Genomic DNA, 16,650 nt, shown 5'->3' with positions numbered 1-16,650 from the left:
TACTGCAAGATATTGTGATGGCTTCAGCCATAGACAGCTTTAAACGGAGATTAGACAGATCAATGGGGTATTGGCCTATCAGTGGCTACTAACCAAGGTGACTCAAGGGAACCTCCAGAGGCAGTAAAACTCTGCATATTAGTAACAGGTAGCAACTTCCGTGGAAGGCCTTGGCCTTCATGCTGTGTTATTGGCCTTCCAAAGTAACTGGTTGGTTACTGTACTGGACAAAACAGATAACTGGTCTGATCCAGCAGACTGGCCCATATACTAGGAGGTGAGGAGGACCACTGTTCCTTTTTTGCTGGACATCTGATAGATGCAGAAAAGCAGTAATACTTAATACTTAACAGGACATTAACAGGACAGTAAAGACAACTTTCTTATGATGCACTCAGCCGTTTTCTAATCCTAGTTGTACAATTAAGAACATTTTTAATTGAGTCCAAGTGTCAGTATTCAGAACCTCTGCATTTTAAATTATACTAAACAGTTCTAGAAAATTGTCAAAACTATATTCTTCTTTAAGCAACAGATATTTTAAACAACAGATATTTTAAATTTTTAGGTTAAGAGGCAGAGGCCAAGGTCTGTCTTCCAGCATATCATCTCCTGCTAAAATTTAGCAGTATTTACCCGTTTGGGAGTTTATTCCTCTTGTCTTTATGAACTCTTGACACTATAAAATGATATGTGCTCAACAGGGATACCCGCAAAAGACTACCCCCCTCCGGGCCAAGCATTGTCAAGTGTTGACCAGTCCCCAGTGCTAAAAAGGTTGGTGACCACTGATCTACAGTACCACCTCTCTCTGTATGAACCAGCTGTATTTCCTGATCCCACCCATTTTCATGTAATGGACTCTGCTCCTAGTCAAACTGGTAATTAGCTCTGAAGAGTGCAGATATCCTTAGTTGGGTGTGGTTAGAAACTGCCTTTGGAGATCTTAAGAGTCAGTACAAAATTAAAGTACTGGTATCTCAAGAGAAGGTGTTTGGGTACTGCAAAAAGTAAACAAGTATTTTGGAAACCAAAAGAGTCACAGAACATCCAAAGAAAGAATAAGAGTATTTAGTAAAACACTGGAACAAAAGCCTCTCAACATAAATATTTAAGTCACTATGAATAGCGTAAACTCATTAGCCAGAAACATAAGAACTAAAGTCTGTGCATCTACTGATTTTAGAACTTCCAGGGTCATCTAGTCCATGTAGGAAATTCACAACTACCTGCCCACCCACAGTGACCCCAATTCCATGTCCAGATGATCCCCCCCCAAAAAAAACCCTGATCACTCTGGTCTGGAGGAAATTAGCCTTCTGACCCCAAAGTGGCAATCAGCATTTCCCTGGGCATGCAAGAAAGGGCCACAAGAGCCAATCTCAGAAAGAATCCCTTCTGCCTAAGTTCACAAAATCAGCATTTCTGTCCGATGGCTATCCAGCCTCTGCTTAAAAACTTCCAAAGAAGGAGAACCCACCACCTCCAAGGAAGCCTGTTCCACTGAGGAACCACTCTAACTGTCAGGAACTTCTGGATGTTAAGCCAAAAATATTTAGGCCACTGTCATTGATACTTCTTGGAAGTGAGTGCTAAAACAGCATACATTTTCATAAGTACTAATAGTGCAATACCCTGTCCTGCTCCATGGATAGTGTTGCTGCAGTTGGAACTGCATGCTTTCTGATAATTATTCCTTTTTATTTTTAGCAGAGGAACATACACCTCAGAGCCATTGGCACAAACCCTCCTTATTTCAACAATTGAGCATATGCACAAACTTCTTCCTATTTCAAAGGAAGATCTTTTATTTTTAAAGAGTTTTGAATGGAAGCTCAGAGTTTACCCAAATGTTAGCTCTCCCAAAATGTCTTATTTCATTCTAGAAATTACGAAATGGAGAATGAGGATCATGTATATTAAAAAGTGTCACACAGACTTTGTTTTCATGAACTTGCAAGAGTGGCTGAATTTAAAAACTATAGCTTCCCTTTCAGCTTCCTAGGAAAGTCCCACCAAGTTTCTCCCATATGGATCTGAAACTATACCATGCTCATATGAGCTCAGATCCCCGCCCCCGCCCCCCACAACAGCAGTAGTTTGAGAATACTTGCAACTGAGCAACCGTGCCTATATGGTGTCTAATGGGGAAAACGGAAGCTGTTTCAGAATGTTCAGTGGTCAGCTGGGGGTAACTGAGGGAAAATGTTATTCTTAAGCAATTTCTATGTTTAGCCGGCCTGGAGGAAACTCGTGGCCAGTGTAAATGAAAGATGAATCCCTTTACCTCAAGTTGAAATGTTTAAGTTTGAAATGTTATGTTGTTCTATAAAATAAAGGGTTGGATCCTATGAAGAATTCCAGCTCACGTACAACTTCTGCTATTCCCTCCTTTCTCTGCTCTTCTGTCCCCTCTAGTGCCCTTCTAAAATGCCCTCCTGGATAATTCTCTTTTTCATAGTTGTGGGATGCCAGAAGCATTGCAGCCTTTCTGACCTCCTCAGGCTGGCCATCCCACAAGGTGGGAATCACAACAGAAAAGGCGGAGCGGATAAAATAAAGCAGTAAGGGCCCCGAGGGTGGGCCCTGTCTGGGATGAGGAAGGGTGCCGATAGGCCCCTTCCCCCAGACTGACAATTGGAGGGCCCAATCGCGCCAGCCATTAGGGCCCTCCGATTGTCAGTCCGCAGGCGAGGGACCAATTCCGAGCCATGCGCAGCGCGGCTTGCAATTGGTCCCTTGCCGCCGGACTGACAAATCGGGAGGTGCGCAGTGGCTCCCAATCCGTCCCCTCCGAGCATACGGCCGCAAGCCGCCATTACCTCACTTGCCATGCAGAGGGTAGGTTGCCGCCTGGCTGCGCACCCAGGACAGGCCGCTGTCGACCGTGGCGGCCGCTGCACCCTCAGCCCCCAACTCGACGGCTCCCCGCCACCCCGCACAGGCGGCAGCAGCCCACCCCGCCAGCTGGTGCTGCCAGCCAGAGCCCCGCTAGAGCCCGCTGTATTTTGAGTACAGCGGGCTTAGTTCGTAGTATACCAATAATAGTAGTGACTAAGGCTGCAATCAAAAGAACACTTTTCTGGAGTGAATAAAATGGGACTTAGAATTGCTCCTTTAAGCAATTAAATATACCCCCACCATCTAATTCTTTCCTTTTCCTCCACCGACCCATTTGCTACTACATCATTTGACATTTCCAAACTGTTATTAACTATTCTTTCCTACTCTTTTAAAAACAGCAGCTACAGCATTTTAGGGAAATGACTTGATTTCTACACACAGAGGAACCGTGAAAGGAAAATTAACTGTCAGGGAAAGGTAAGGGAATTTTGGGGGAAAGAGGAACTCATTTTACCATTGTCAAACATGAACCACAAGACAGAACAGAATCTGATTTCTCTGGGGGGGGGGGGAGCCAAGGATAATCACATGCCAGCTGGATTAGGGAACCAATATGAAATTTGTAATCTGACAAGCTTCTGGGCATAAATTTGCATGCTAACAGTTTATCAAAAATGTTCTAATGACAAATAGCCACAGGACTTTGTTTTTGTATATGATATTGATTTTGAGACTCGTACACTCAGAACTGGAAAACTACAAAACTACCTACAACAGAGTACTGGCTGTTGAAGATGTTAGTTTGGCAACCCCTGTGTTAGAATTTGCTGAAATGGCTAAATCTGAGTCACTGATTAGAGAGAACAACCTCCTTTATGATTAATTTTTAAAACACTCTAATTGACTTCTTGCAGGAAAGAGAATTTTTCTTTGAAGACTTCTGGCTTTAGTGACTAAAGGAAGCAAATATAGAATTAACTAGGGACAAATCCCCATCGCATTTAGGAATACAATGGGTGCTAGACTGGGGGGGTGGAGTGGAAGAACTCTGTGGATGGCCTCTCCCTCCCCCCTAAGACCTGGAAAGGCTGGAGGCCCCTGGGAAGGGAACTCACTGGCGGGGGCAGCTCTCATGCAGCAGAGCTCTCTCAGCCTCATGGATCTTATAAGGTGTCATAGGGAGAGGAAGGGAAGGCTATTGTAGGCCATTATTTATTATTATTATTACTATTACTAATACTTTTACTATTACTATTATTATTAAAGTTACAGCCCACCACTCCCAGGCTAGCTGGCTTATGGCAGGTCACATAGCAGAATACCCCACAATAAAATCCCCAATAAAAATCGCATAACACTGTTTTGTCTTATTCTATTTCCCCTTCTTTTATCTGCATCTTGATCAGGATAATGTGACTTTTCTAGTTAAACACCACCTTCTTCCTGGGAAGTTTCTTGTGCTAACCTGGGAATACAACAGACCCAAATTGTCCCTTTTTGTGTCAGGATGCATGTCCAGTTCTTCATGTAAGGGGATGCTCTCCACAAGTCAGACCTGGCATGGGAATGATCTGTGGAATACACATTCCACTACCAACGTGTTCATGAATAAGTATTCTACTCTGCCACAGAAAGCTGAGTGCTATGGTGTTTACTGAATTTGGGGACATATTTGCGAACAGTCTATTAATTATGTTAAGGTCAACAAACTGGTGATTTTGCATAGTTGCCAAATTAGAGGTAACAAGTGGGTAAGTACCTAAAGAATCCAAACCAAGCTAAATGGATTCTTTACAAAAAATTCTTGCTCATCGCAATAGAAAACAATCCCCTTGAAGATGAAAAATAACAGAAATAGTGCCCTCTACTGGTCACTATTTTAAAAAGTAATTAATTGCTTCATGAGTTATCAATGGTTTTCACCTCGAGTCAACTGGCTGTTGTGGGTATTCCAAGTTGTGTGGTGTGGCCCAGTAGTACTGTCAGACCACGGCCATGAAGCCCAGAATACACACAAAGGGCAATTATTGTTTTTCTCATCTGCAGCTAATGGAAAGCTGGGAAGCACACAAACTGTTGACAACATGTACCTTCAGATATCCTAAATCAACATGGCTAACTCGCCTCCCGTGCAGGAGCACAGATCAGGGGCGGATGAGGTGCACTGGGCCGAATACTCCCCCATGTAGGTTCAGGAAGAGGTGGGGCAACCTGCCATGACTAAAACTCCAGTCTGCAGCCCGGCCCGAAACCTCCAGTGCATAAACGGTCTAAGAGAAGAAACCTCTGCCTTGTGTGCTCTTCCTCCTTCTTTCTCTTATGTGCCTTTTTATTGTACAGCATTTATTGTACTGGTTGAAATGACTGTAAATGAAGTGTTGTGGTTGTGTCTTATGTGCTAGGACAAGGGGAGTCTTTTTTAGAACAGTGGCTGTTCACTGGTACATGACTCCATAATCCTCCTTCCTCTGCTGAAGCCACTGGAAACTCCTCATTAACGGAGGCGGAATATGCTATAGAGTCACATCCAGAAAGTTGTGGTGGAATCCTGGATATTGATGACCTTTTGGTTCAGAGCACACGGCAATTTGCCATCTGCCACAATCTGCATGTAAAAAGAGTTTGTTCCATATGAGGAAATATAAACAAGTGGGCTGGGCTGGAGGCCGAAAGAGAGCTCACAAGCCCAAAGACCTCCCAGGCTTATTCTCATGACAAAACAAGGCTTGGTGAAGATGAGCTGTATGCAGACATAACCACAACTGGTTTTTTGGGCATGTATATTTAGTGCAAATATAGTGCAAACTGTTTTCTTTATTGAGAATGTTTTTGATTTTGTGAAATCAAGCCAAATAATGCCAATACATTAATTAATTAGTGCATCATTTTATTTCATACTATGTGTCTTCTACAGACAACAATTCTAATTCAAATAATCTTTGCCTTATCCAATGACTGGAAATATTCTTATTATTTAGGTTCTGACAAGACCTAGAAATTTTACTATACCTGTCCAGATGTAGCACCAAGTGAGAAAACCCTAGCCCTCCCAATTCTTGATTACAACCTTCACTGGAGACTTCAACATGTTAGCACCATGATAATGAGCTCCATTACCTTTATTACTCCATCTTGCTTTTCTACAGAAATATTTTAACTTCTGGGATCATAGATTATATTCACTTTGTTGAGTGAAAGTTTTATCTATTATGCTTCATTGTGCATTATATGGCTTCAGAAGGTCAGGAAGCAACCAAATTGTCAGTTGTATGGCCTGGATGCTATTTTTAAAAAGCATAGGGCAATGATTCCATAGGCCTAAACAAATCAGTCCAATACAATCATGAGCATGTTCATAAAGAGGTAAATCCTATATCAAATCAGCGTAGCCAGGTCTGCAAACTATTCTGTTGCAAGCATGGACATCTATTTCATTTGCCTGTCATCTTCAACACATGCTTTACCATAGTCCCAATACCATCAAAGATGTGGTGCAATTCTGTTTCACACATATAGGCTGGAGTAGTTACCACCTTGTTGGCTGTGTCCACATGGGCATCTTGGAAGACGGTGAAGGAAAATATGGCAACCAAAGCGAGCTAGATACACAAACAGATATTCCCAACAGCAGCTTAGCATAAGCTCAGGTTATAATAGTCAGTGGTTCTTCCCTTTTAGATGCCTATTAAGCAATCAACAAATTAGTGGGAAGCAATCCTCTCCCTGACACATTGTACCTCTGTCTCTCATGCCCACACTCACAGCCTGAAGAAGGATGCCCCACCAGTCATGTAGTCAACACTAAGGCTGAATTCAGCCAATGACATTTTACAAGAAAACATCACCACAAGATGAGATTCTGTATAATTGCTCTGTGGTTGCTCATTTGCATTTAAAATAGCTCGTTTTCATTGTATATTCAACTGTGCAAAATGCAATGACTGAAAACTAACACTGTATTCATTATAACTGAATACTACTATGCAGAAAGAGACTACGACATCAACTAGGAAAGAAAAATGCCATTCTGAGACATTTCCCTATTGGAACCAACTGTATACACTCATCTGCAGGTGAGCACTCTTTTTCTTGTTATTTTAGAACAAAGTTGGAGTCCAGGGGCATCTTTAAGACCAACAAAGTTTTATTCAAGGTATAAGCTTTCATGCATGCACAAAATTCTTCAGGTATCTGAAACAGTGTGCATGCACACAAAAGCTTATACCTTGATTAAAAATGCGTTGGTCTTAAAGATGCCACTAGACTCAAAGTTTGCTCTGCTGCTTCAGACCAAGATGCCAACGTACCTGAACCTAACTTGTATTATTTTACTAGTAGTTGGCAATAGGGAAATGATGAGAGAGAACTCTTCTGAAATTCATTGTTAAACGACATGCTAAAGGTAAAGGTAAAGGAATCCCCTGTGCAAGCACCATGTCAGACCCTTGGGGTGACGCCCTCTAGCGTTTTCATGGCAGACTCAATACGGGGTGGTTTGCCAGTGCCTTCCCCAGTCATTACCGTTTACCCCCCAGCAAGCTGGGTACTAATTTTACCGTCCTCGGAAGGATGGAAGGCTGAGTCAACCTTGAGCCGGCTGCTGGGATTGAACTCAGACTGCATTTCAGATTGCATGTCTGCTGCCTTACCACTCTGCGCCACAAGAGGCTCATTAAACGGCATGCTATTGGTATTCAAAACACTGTTTTGAATATGTGGAATATTGCAGAAGATCCATAAGTTTTAGGACACAGTACATACCCACCCCCATGATTCTCCAGTCACAATGCCATGCTCTTGAGCAAAAATGTAATTAAGTTTCCTAAAGCAATGCTTCCATACTTGTGGAGTTCTCAAAGCAACATTACCCAGCTAGGAAAATAATGTTTTACAGTGCAATCCAATGCAAAGCAGTGCAATCCAATGAATACACTATCAGACACCTAGGAGAAGGTTTTCAACATATTAATTTACTGTTGCACCAGTAATGCGAATGTCATCTGATCTAAATGTATCATATGCACAACTTTAAGAAAGTTCTTCTATTCTGTCAAAAGACAAAATATATTTTGTATACAAGTGTACTGCTAGGATGTCTTGTGCATCCCAAACTCATACACATTTAACAGTGCTGTCATAAACAAGAGTTACACCCATTTAAGACCACTGCTGCTCATTGGCTCAGAAAGGCATAATGACTATGGCACAGAAACCATGTCTGGGTGCCAGCATTCCTCAGTTGTTTCTCAGTCTCTCAAAACCCAAAAAGGATATTGTTACTTCTTTAACACGGTGTTTTCCTCCCATTGCTTTAATGGTCCCAGCAGTTCCAGCATGAGGCCACCTACCACCTTCTTCTTCTTCATGCCCTACTGTGACTTCAGTACCAGGAAGAACTTTTGCAGCCAAAACAGGTGAGATGCAGCACATACTAGAAGGAAGCAGACAGAAAACCACTACTGAAACTCCTTTATAAGAGGATTTAATGTCTTAAGCAAAGGTAGACTATTTATATTCCTCCTTGGGCCAACAAGACAGCTTACAAGGTAAAAAATCCACATCATGAAGGCTTTACTCAATTTAAGCACACACTAAGACACAAAAGGTGCTCTCAAATCAATTTCCAACTGCTGACACTGATGAAGCCAATCAGCCTGAGAAGCGGCAGTAACGGAAAATCCCCTCATTCCCCAAGGAAAGTTTAATGAACTGACAGAGGCATTGTCCTGACTTCTGTGAGCTACTTTGGGAAACCATTTACAGTTGAAAAAGAGGATCAATTAATTAATTAATTAAAATCTTAACTAACTGCAAACAAGCAAGGAGGCTGTCAAATGGCACCTTCACCAAAAGAACCAGGAAAACAAAACACGAATGGAAAAAGTATCATCTCAAACCCGCTCAGAAAACAGAAATTCAAAAGGTACTTTTTAGTAATGCCCACACACATACACCTGGCTGAATCCCTGCAATGACACATAAATACTCAAACTGGGGGGGGGGGGGGGGGAGCAAATCTGCACATACCATTTGATTCTTCAGATGTCCATAGTCTACAATTTTCATGAGCCCCTGCCAGCCCATGGACATCTGGAGAGTCACAATTTGGCCACCCCTGTCCTAGAAGGCTAATGATGGCCAGAAGCCAGCAAAGCCAAGCTGTAAATTTGCCTCAGGCGCTATTTATGTTAGACTCCTTCATCAGCAATGACCATTGGCATCAGCTTATCAGTCATGCCCTCCCTCAGTGCTTCCAGTTTGGGAGAGAAGCAATGGGTGAGATAACACCCATTGTTAGCCCTTAATGCCCCTGAAGAGGCGGCTTGTAACACCCCCACAGGGTCACTCAACGAGGCCTGCTTCACAGCCATTTTCACTTCCCAGTCCACTCCTGGCTACAGGGTGACACTCCCACAATTCCTGCTATTGTGATGGTTGCCCCTTAATTATTTTAAAAGTTCAGAGGCCATTAAATACATCTGCCCTGCAATTCAACAACAGCAGGTTCATAGATAAAACTCTGTAGAGGTGGTGAAAGATCAATGGGAATGTCAGAAAGCCTGCCAAGGCTCACCCCAAACAGCAGTGATGTGCTTTCAGTAGAATGGATGAATGGAAACCAACTTGCAAAGATTGGGGGCTGAAACCTGGAAAGCAGAGTCAAAACAGGCTCAGATACAGGAAGACCAAGTAAAAGAGGGCAGGGAGTGAGCTGAGATGAGAAACATCAAACTACACCTTTCCCTGTCCTTAAGTAGGTGTGCGCACATGTAGCCAGGCTCCAATGATAAAACACGCTTATCACTGAACTGCTCGGAATGCAGGGGCGTCTTCTAGTTCAAGAGAGGAAGGGCTTAAGCCCACCACTGAGTCATTTTTCTGATCTGCAATGTCCTGGGGAGTGGCTGCTTGCCCTGCATGGAACCCATCTGCACACATGGATTTTGCCCAGCAATGCAAGCAGCAGCTCCACAGAGCCGTTTCCAGTCAGGCAACTGGCAGAGGGGAGGAGGAGTCAAGGCCCCTTTTCTTGATTCAGATTCTGCCCCTGCCTGCCTGAGAATTCACTACGAAGCAATTTTGGGCCACAAGACCTGGATTGAAGTGTGTTTGGGGAATTCAGCTCCAAGCACAGAATTGTTAGGTGTCTGGTCAGTCAACACAATCTGGGCAGACACACAGACAATGTAATTAGGCCCAGAGAGAAGGCAAGAGCTAACACGGGAAGCCCTGGCAGTGAGAAGCCAAAGGTCACATTAATTAACTAAACTAGGCCCACCTAATTTATGATGCATCAAGTCAAAAACAATTGAAGAGCTAAGCACTGTCACTTTCCAAATAGTTGACAGACCCAATTATAGCAGTCCCAGGCAGAAAATAACATACAAAAGTATGTCTGTAGCAATTATACGGGAAGTATATTAAAATGTCACTCATAAAATGTACATACCCAATGGGCTTCCCAGCCTTGTAGAAATCCTTTAGCACACGCTCAACGTCTCCATTCACTTTACAGTCTTTCCCATCCACAGCAAAGGTAGATCTGTCACAACAGCAGAATGCACTACTTATTGTTTCACAGCACTAGCTATTCATAACCTTGAGGCATCCATGCTTAAAATCACAAGAACTTACCTCTGTTAGAGAAAAGTCAATATTTTTACTGAGCAGCTCCAATACACACAAAGGAAGCACAAATGCTACATTAGATGGGGAGAAGGGAATCATGTTTCTATGTGAATGGGTCCTTGTGAACTTACAAAGAGCAAGGATGATATTTATTCTAAAGAAACTCCATCCCTGTATTAACGAAGTTTGTTAATGACATTCCCTGGAGCAGCTTAACAGAACAGTCCTTTTCTTTGCAGGAGTGTTGTGCCTCTGCTGGCCCATTGGGTTTGCCCCCTGCTGTCTAGCACTAGGCTCCTGGCCCTCAAGCCCCTCTGGCAAGTCTTGCATGTCACCTGATATCCCCAGTCCAGCTACTGCCTTACCATGAGAATGGGCACTGCAGAGGCCGCTGGTTCCCCCACTGCTTCTCTGCTGCCTGCTTCCTAACTGGTTCATCAAGCCCCTTCCACGTCTCTCTAGTTGCTGGGAGTTACATCTCCTTGTTGGCAGAAGAGGGCCCATTCTCCTGACAGCAGAAGCATGTTACTTTGGACCTGGTCATTCTGTCTGGGCCATGAGAGGAGTGCAGCTGCTGCTCTAGGCTTGTGGGATGGACTCAATGGCCACAGCTTCATTTATACCCCACCTTCCTCCCCTGATGGGGACCCAAAGTAGCTTACATTATTCCACTCTACTCTGTTTTACCCTTGCCACAAACACGTGAAGGGGCTAGGCTGAGTGTGTGTGACTGGTCCAAGGTCACCCGGCAAGCGTCTGTAACACAGTGGGGATTTGAACCGCCATCTCCCAGATCCTAATTCAACATGCTAATCATAATAGCACACTGGATCTCAGTAACAAAATATTATGGCAGCATCTAATTAATACTCACAAGTTTTTGGCAGCTCCAAAGCCCCCAGGAAATATCACAGCATCGTGATCTTTTGCAGAAAGTTTAGTCAGTTCCATAACTTTGCCACGAGCAATCCTTGCTGATTCTATCAAGACATTTCTTGAAGGAAAAAAGCACAAGAGGAATAGCTCCTTATGCATGAGGGTACACATGCAGAGAGAGAGTAAACGGTACTGTTTTCAAAACAACTGAAATTGAGGGAAGTCATAAAAATATGCATACATCAAGTCAGGAGTAGCACATTGGGTGCTTTAGTAAAATCACTGCACAAAGAGTGTCAACATACTCTTCTCAGATTTCTGACAAAGTAACTGAACTCAAGTTTTATGGTACAGCCTCACTCAAACGCCTTGTGGGTTCTATTCAGACCAATCAGTATCACGATCAGAATAATAGGAACATTATTTACATGGAATCCTGGGAGGGGAGAGTGTTCTGAAACAAAGATTTACAGTGCAATACCGAGCTGATTTATAGAAAACAATGTCTTCATACAGTGCATCACATGCTCCTCTCACCTGGATTCACCCTTAGCTGGCTGTCCTTTGCAGTGGTCAATGACATGCATTTGAGAAATATTTGGAGCATACATCTGAACACTGGCGCCTCCACGGCTCAAATGGACCAATATGCTATATGATGAAAGAAACGGGAGTGGAAGGAATATATTAAGACACACCAAAACAATTTTGATCATATTATTGAATTCTGGCATACTGTGAGGAAAGGGATTTTGCTCCAAAATCCTAAAGGGAGAAGCCTTCTAGTATTTGGAAGGGGGAACTGGGCCTGTATCAAAAAGCTCAATTGACTAATTAATGATCACTTTTGCTCTTTTATTTGTACACATATATGCTTACGCTGAAGCTTCGTGGACTTCAGTGCCATCATAAACACCACATCCGGAAAGTACCTGCAGAAAGAGCCCCAGTTTAGCAATATATACTTTCCAGGATAATGATATTTTACTTATTTATTGAGAAAAGGCACATGCACGCTCTTTAGCTGCTTGAGGCGGTTCAAAAAATAAAGCAGCATAAAAATCATCGGAAGCAACCAACAGTTAAGAACTTAGTCATTAAAAACCCTGTCAGAGGGTGAAACATTTAACTGCTTGAAATAATATCTAAAAAACAATCATTAGGTTAGAATTAGACTGTTAAAACATTTTAGCTGATCAAATAGTTTCATTCAAAACCTTGGGGAAATGTTTTTGTTTGAGCCTAAATGAAAGTAGGTGAAGATGTCAGGTGAGCCTCAAGGGAACAGCCATTCCATAAGCATTTTGAAAATTTAATGTGCAATTTAAATGTTAAGCAAACTTAGCACAGAGTCAGCCTTAGTGGGATTTTCTTCCAACATTATATGTTTAGGCTCAGGCTTATTAACAAGTATCTCATAATCAATGAACAACCAGTGCTGCCATATGATTTTATTTTTCTCAAATTTGACCTTTGTAGTTTGTCATAGAGGACAACTATCCTACAACCAGATATTATTATCTCTAGAGCAGTGGTTCTCAACCTGGGGGTTGGGACCCCTTTGGGGGTCGAATGATCCTTTCACAGGGGTTGTGGCAGGGCAAGCCGCTTGGCTGGGGGGGGAGGGCGCCACCACTGTTGCCGCTTCTCCCGAAGGCGCCTGCCAATTTATATACAATTTATAACCAATTTATATGAACAATGGATCTTCACGCCATTGTTCAGTTTCGGTTTAATTTCTGTGAAAGATCCCTTGCATAATTTTATGGTTGGGGACCACAACATGAGGAACTGTATTAAAGGGTCACAGAATTAGGAAGATTGAGAACCACTGCTCTAGAGACTTCCTTATTAACATGTCCAAAAGGAGTCCCATACTGAGTAGTTTCACAGCAGAACAAAGTTCCAGGCCAGTTGCACCTTTAAGAGCAACAAAGTTTTATTCAAGGGAGAAGCGTTCATGTACGAGCACACTTCTTCGGATACTTCAGCTATCTGAAGGCGTGTGCTCGCACATGAAACGTATACCTTAAATCAGATTTCAGTACACATGAAGTGTCATACAGAAGGAGAGTAGCAGAATTTAGGTTGCTTTAATTCTTGCTTTACTGAGGAAAACAGAGAAACAGAAAAAAAGAAAACCACTCTTTTCTCTGTATATGTTTTGAACCTTTCTTCCTTTTTCGTATGTTAATTCTTGCTGTGTCAAAAGTAAAACCCAGTTCCTAAACTATCTCTTAGTTATACTTTTGACAATAACACTGTGATCTTACGTATGTTATCATAAAAGTGTAGAGATCAAAGAAAAACAGTCTTATGTTAAAGCACATGTGACTTTTTAAGATGCTCAGGACTTCCAATTGTACTTAAATATTTAGCCTTGAACTGATAGTCATAAAATAGATAGACTTATAAAGATCAAGCTTATACCATTATTATTTTTGCTTATGAATCTAAGCAAACTGGTATGACAAAGTTTTAATATAAGCACATAATTATCCTGGACCACCACTGAAGCACGCCCAATTTCCCTTTTCCCCAGCCAGAACATCTCCAGCCTGACGTTAAAGATTGTCATCCTATTCTCCACCTCTGTCTTTACCAACTGCAGAAGCGGTAGAAACCCGACACTTGCGGCTCTGGCCCTCACAGTACCCAAGAGGGGCACCTGTTGAATTCCTGCCTGGGCCTTAAAGAAGAAGGGGAGGGAGACTGGCACGGGCTGCTCTGCGTTTTGAGGGAGAGGCGGCCACTCCTTCGAGGCTAGCGGAGGGACCTTTCCCGAGCAGCGACAGGCACCGAGCCGGCCGTGGGAGTAGCCTGGCGCTCCGCGGGACTCACCACGGCGACTTTGGCCTCGCGGAGCTGCTGCGCCGAGGAGTGAAAGGAAGCGCGGCCCGCGGGGACCCCCCTGAGCAGCAGCGCGGGCGCCGACCTGCATGGCGCGAACCTCGTCGCCAACATGACTGCAGCAAGGCAGCTGCCAGGCGGAGCGAGCGGAGAGGAAAACGCGGCGAGGGTGGCCGGCCGGGTGCAGATGCAGTCGCAGCAGCAGCAGCAAGAGCAAGAGCAGCGCGACGGCCCTGCGTGTGGAGTCCCGGCCCCCGAAAGCACCGCAGCAGCTCCAGCTAGAGGCGGGGAGGCCTCTCTCCCCGACGCCGCCTGCGGGCTAAGGTCGCCGCGGACGGTGCCGCCGGCCTCGCTTCCTTCCTGACAAGGCACCTCGCAGTCTCACCTTCGCCCTGGCTCTGCTGCTGTCTTAAATCGGAATTTAGGGGCGGAAAGACGTCTTCTAATTGGCTTGTTGCCTTGCCAGCTGCGCTTTATCCCGCAGCGCTCGTAGGTGAAGGGAGCTCTTCGCTCCTGGAAGCTAAGCAACAGGGACCTTTGGCCTCCTGAGGACAAAATACTGCCACCCTGCTAGACCGTTTAGACGAGAGTTGGGATTTTAGATTGTGTGGCAATGTTACCATTTTAATCATTTAAAATAAACTGTAAGTCACATTGAAGACATGCCTTGGCAGAAAGGCAGGATATATAAACAGTACAAGAGCGGTCCCTCATAGCGTGCAGCCTAGTATACCTGCTCAAATAGCCTCTGAGACATAGTGTACATAATAGCTGCATGTGGCCTTAGTCACAAACTAGCATTTCCACCCCACCATGAGACCTTATTTAAATATGATGCTGACTGTGATAGGAAAAAAGGAAAAAGTTGGATCCCCCAGTTGTTTTCACCAAACTCCCCCAGCTCCAGCATCAAATGTCAAAGCCATGATCACACAGGTAACAGGCCTATAGGTTACCATCATGAACCCAGCTTAGGGAGCTGCAGTAAGATGCAAGCAATATCAGCAAACGATTGAAATGGTTCAAAAATTTTTATTCCTTGGATCAATCATCAACCCAAAGGGAGAGTGCAACCAAGAAATCAGAACAAGATTGAGACTTGGAAGGGATGCCATGAAGGAGCTATAAAAGGTGCTTAAGAGTAAGGATGTGTTGCTAGCAGCCAAGATAATTCACATTATAGTATTCCCCATTACTATGAATGGGTGTGAAAGCTGCCAGGAGTAAGTTGGCAGCAAACCAGCACACAGGTGTCCTACTACTGTGCAGCTTGCATGACTTTGTTGGGCTGGCAGCTACTGTGTGACTTGTGCAGCTTCGCTAGGCCCAGGACAGTCACTGCGTAATTTACTGGGGAGAAGGAAAGGTGACAATTGCAGGTGGGAGATGAAGGTGGTTGGATAGGAAGGTGAGAAGGAAGACAGAATTGGGGGCAGGCTATGGGGGATGAGTAGTATGATAGGGATGCCATAGAGAAAAAAGGAAATAGTGTGGGGAGGGGGAATCAAGGGGAAGGGAGATGCCTCCCACAAGTCCTACTGAGTTCTCCACTTCTTTATAAAGATGTTAGTACAGGGTATACAATGCAGAGTGCTTCCCTCCCAAGTCTCCAGCTCCCTTGTGGCAACAAAATATATAATAAAGAATCCATTTTTAAAACAGCAATTTTACAAAACAAGTAGATTCTGTTTTACAAAAGTCAAGATCCCTAAATAAGGACTGGGACAGTGCCTCTTGCACTCTCTGTTTGGGCCCAGGCAAAGATACCTTCAGATCTTCTTGTCTGAAAAACTAAGCGGATTGGCTCCACAACTGATGCCTAACAGCACAAAAACAATCGCTTTTCTATAAAAGCATTGAAATGTAGCCAATTATGGTCTCCCTTCTCTGATTTGGTAATCAAAGGATACAAATAATAAACACATACGCTGAGGGTCACATGCTTACCACATTATGAAAAGCAGCCCAACTACAGAACATTGGAGGCCCCCTAACACTAATGCTAAACTTCCCCAACTAGCTGCTTTCTTTTCACACCTGGAGAGGTGTTAACCTGCCTGTGACAGTTCATGGCGTGGATCCAAAGTTCGAGTCCTGCAGACTAGCACAAGGTTTGAATAAAGTATCCCCCACCCACCCCTTGTTTGCAAATGCTTTCTGCTTAAGTGTGGGGTAGGAGTTTGGATCTCAAATCTGGCTATTTCTTTGACATTAGATAAGACATATAAAAGTAAGAAAAGCATATTGTACATTTTCTGTTCTCCCTCCCAACTGATAGGAAAGTTCTACCCCATATCCTTTCATGTTGATCTTAACAGGCAGATTAACATGGGCATTTTTTGCTTAAAATGACATTAGTTCTGTTCTGCTTTTTAAGAAAAATACAAAGATCAGAACTTAGGAGGCAGCAAGCTGCTTCAATCAAGTGGTTGTACATTTGAATTACTTGTA

The 16,650-nt window shown here is 43.6% G+C and overlaps 1 protein-coding gene across 3 annotated transcripts; it reads right to left on the bottom strand.

The window, feature by feature from the left end:
* Nucleotides 1–5,710: 5,710 nt before the first annotated feature.
* On the bottom strand, nt 5,711–16,530 carry GATD3 (glutamine amidotransferase class 1 domain containing 3). 3 transcript variants are annotated; one of them, XM_077342843.1, is made up of 7 exons: nt 14,585–16,530; nt 12,229–12,281; nt 11,887–12,000; nt 11,348–11,467; nt 10,295–10,387; nt 8,120–8,275; nt 5,711–6,405 (listed from the first exon to the last, which is right to left on the bottom strand). In XM_077342843.1, the coding sequence occupies exons 3-7, from the start codon at nt 11,958–11,960 to the stop codon at nt 6,276–6,278; spliced, it is 573 nt and encodes a 190-aa protein (XP_077198958.1). In that variant the 5' UTR covers nt 11,961–12,000; nt 12,229–12,281; nt 14,585–16,530; the 3' UTR covers nt 5,711–6,275. The 3 variants fall into 3 exon arrangements, with proteins under 3 accessions (XP_077198958.1, XP_077198959.1, XP_077198956.1); XM_077342844.1 differs by lacking the exon at nt 14,585–16,530 and adding an exon at nt 14,191–14,570; XM_077342841.1 differs by lacking the exon at nt 14,585–16,530 and adding an exon at nt 14,285–14,570.
* Nucleotides 16,531–16,650: the final 120 nt, after the last annotated feature.

The sequence above is a fragment of the Paroedura picta genome, chromosome 6, assembly GCF_049243985.1.
Source record: "Paroedura picta isolate Pp20150507F chromosome 6, Ppicta_v3.0, whole genome shotgun sequence".
NCBI classification, from domain to species: domain Eukaryota; kingdom Metazoa; phylum Chordata; class Lepidosauria; order Squamata; family Gekkonidae; genus Paroedura; species Paroedura picta.
Note: the sequence above shows the minus strand (reverse complement) of the source record. Positions and strands in the feature narration are given on the sequence as shown.

Coding starts and splice junctions, on each gene's coding strand:
- GATD3 (XM_077342844.1), bottom strand. CDS start 14,313: ATGTTGGCGACGAGGTTCGCGCCATGCAGGTCGGCGCCCGCGCTGCTG. Junction 12,282..14,190: donor GCGAGGCCAAAGTCGCCGTG/GTGAGTCCCGCG, acceptor CTCTTTCTGCAG/GTACTTTCCGGATGTGGTGT. Junction 6,406..8,119: donor CACCGTGTTAAAGAAGTAAC/AATATCCTTTTT, acceptor CACCGTCTTCCA/AGATGCCCATGTGGACACAG.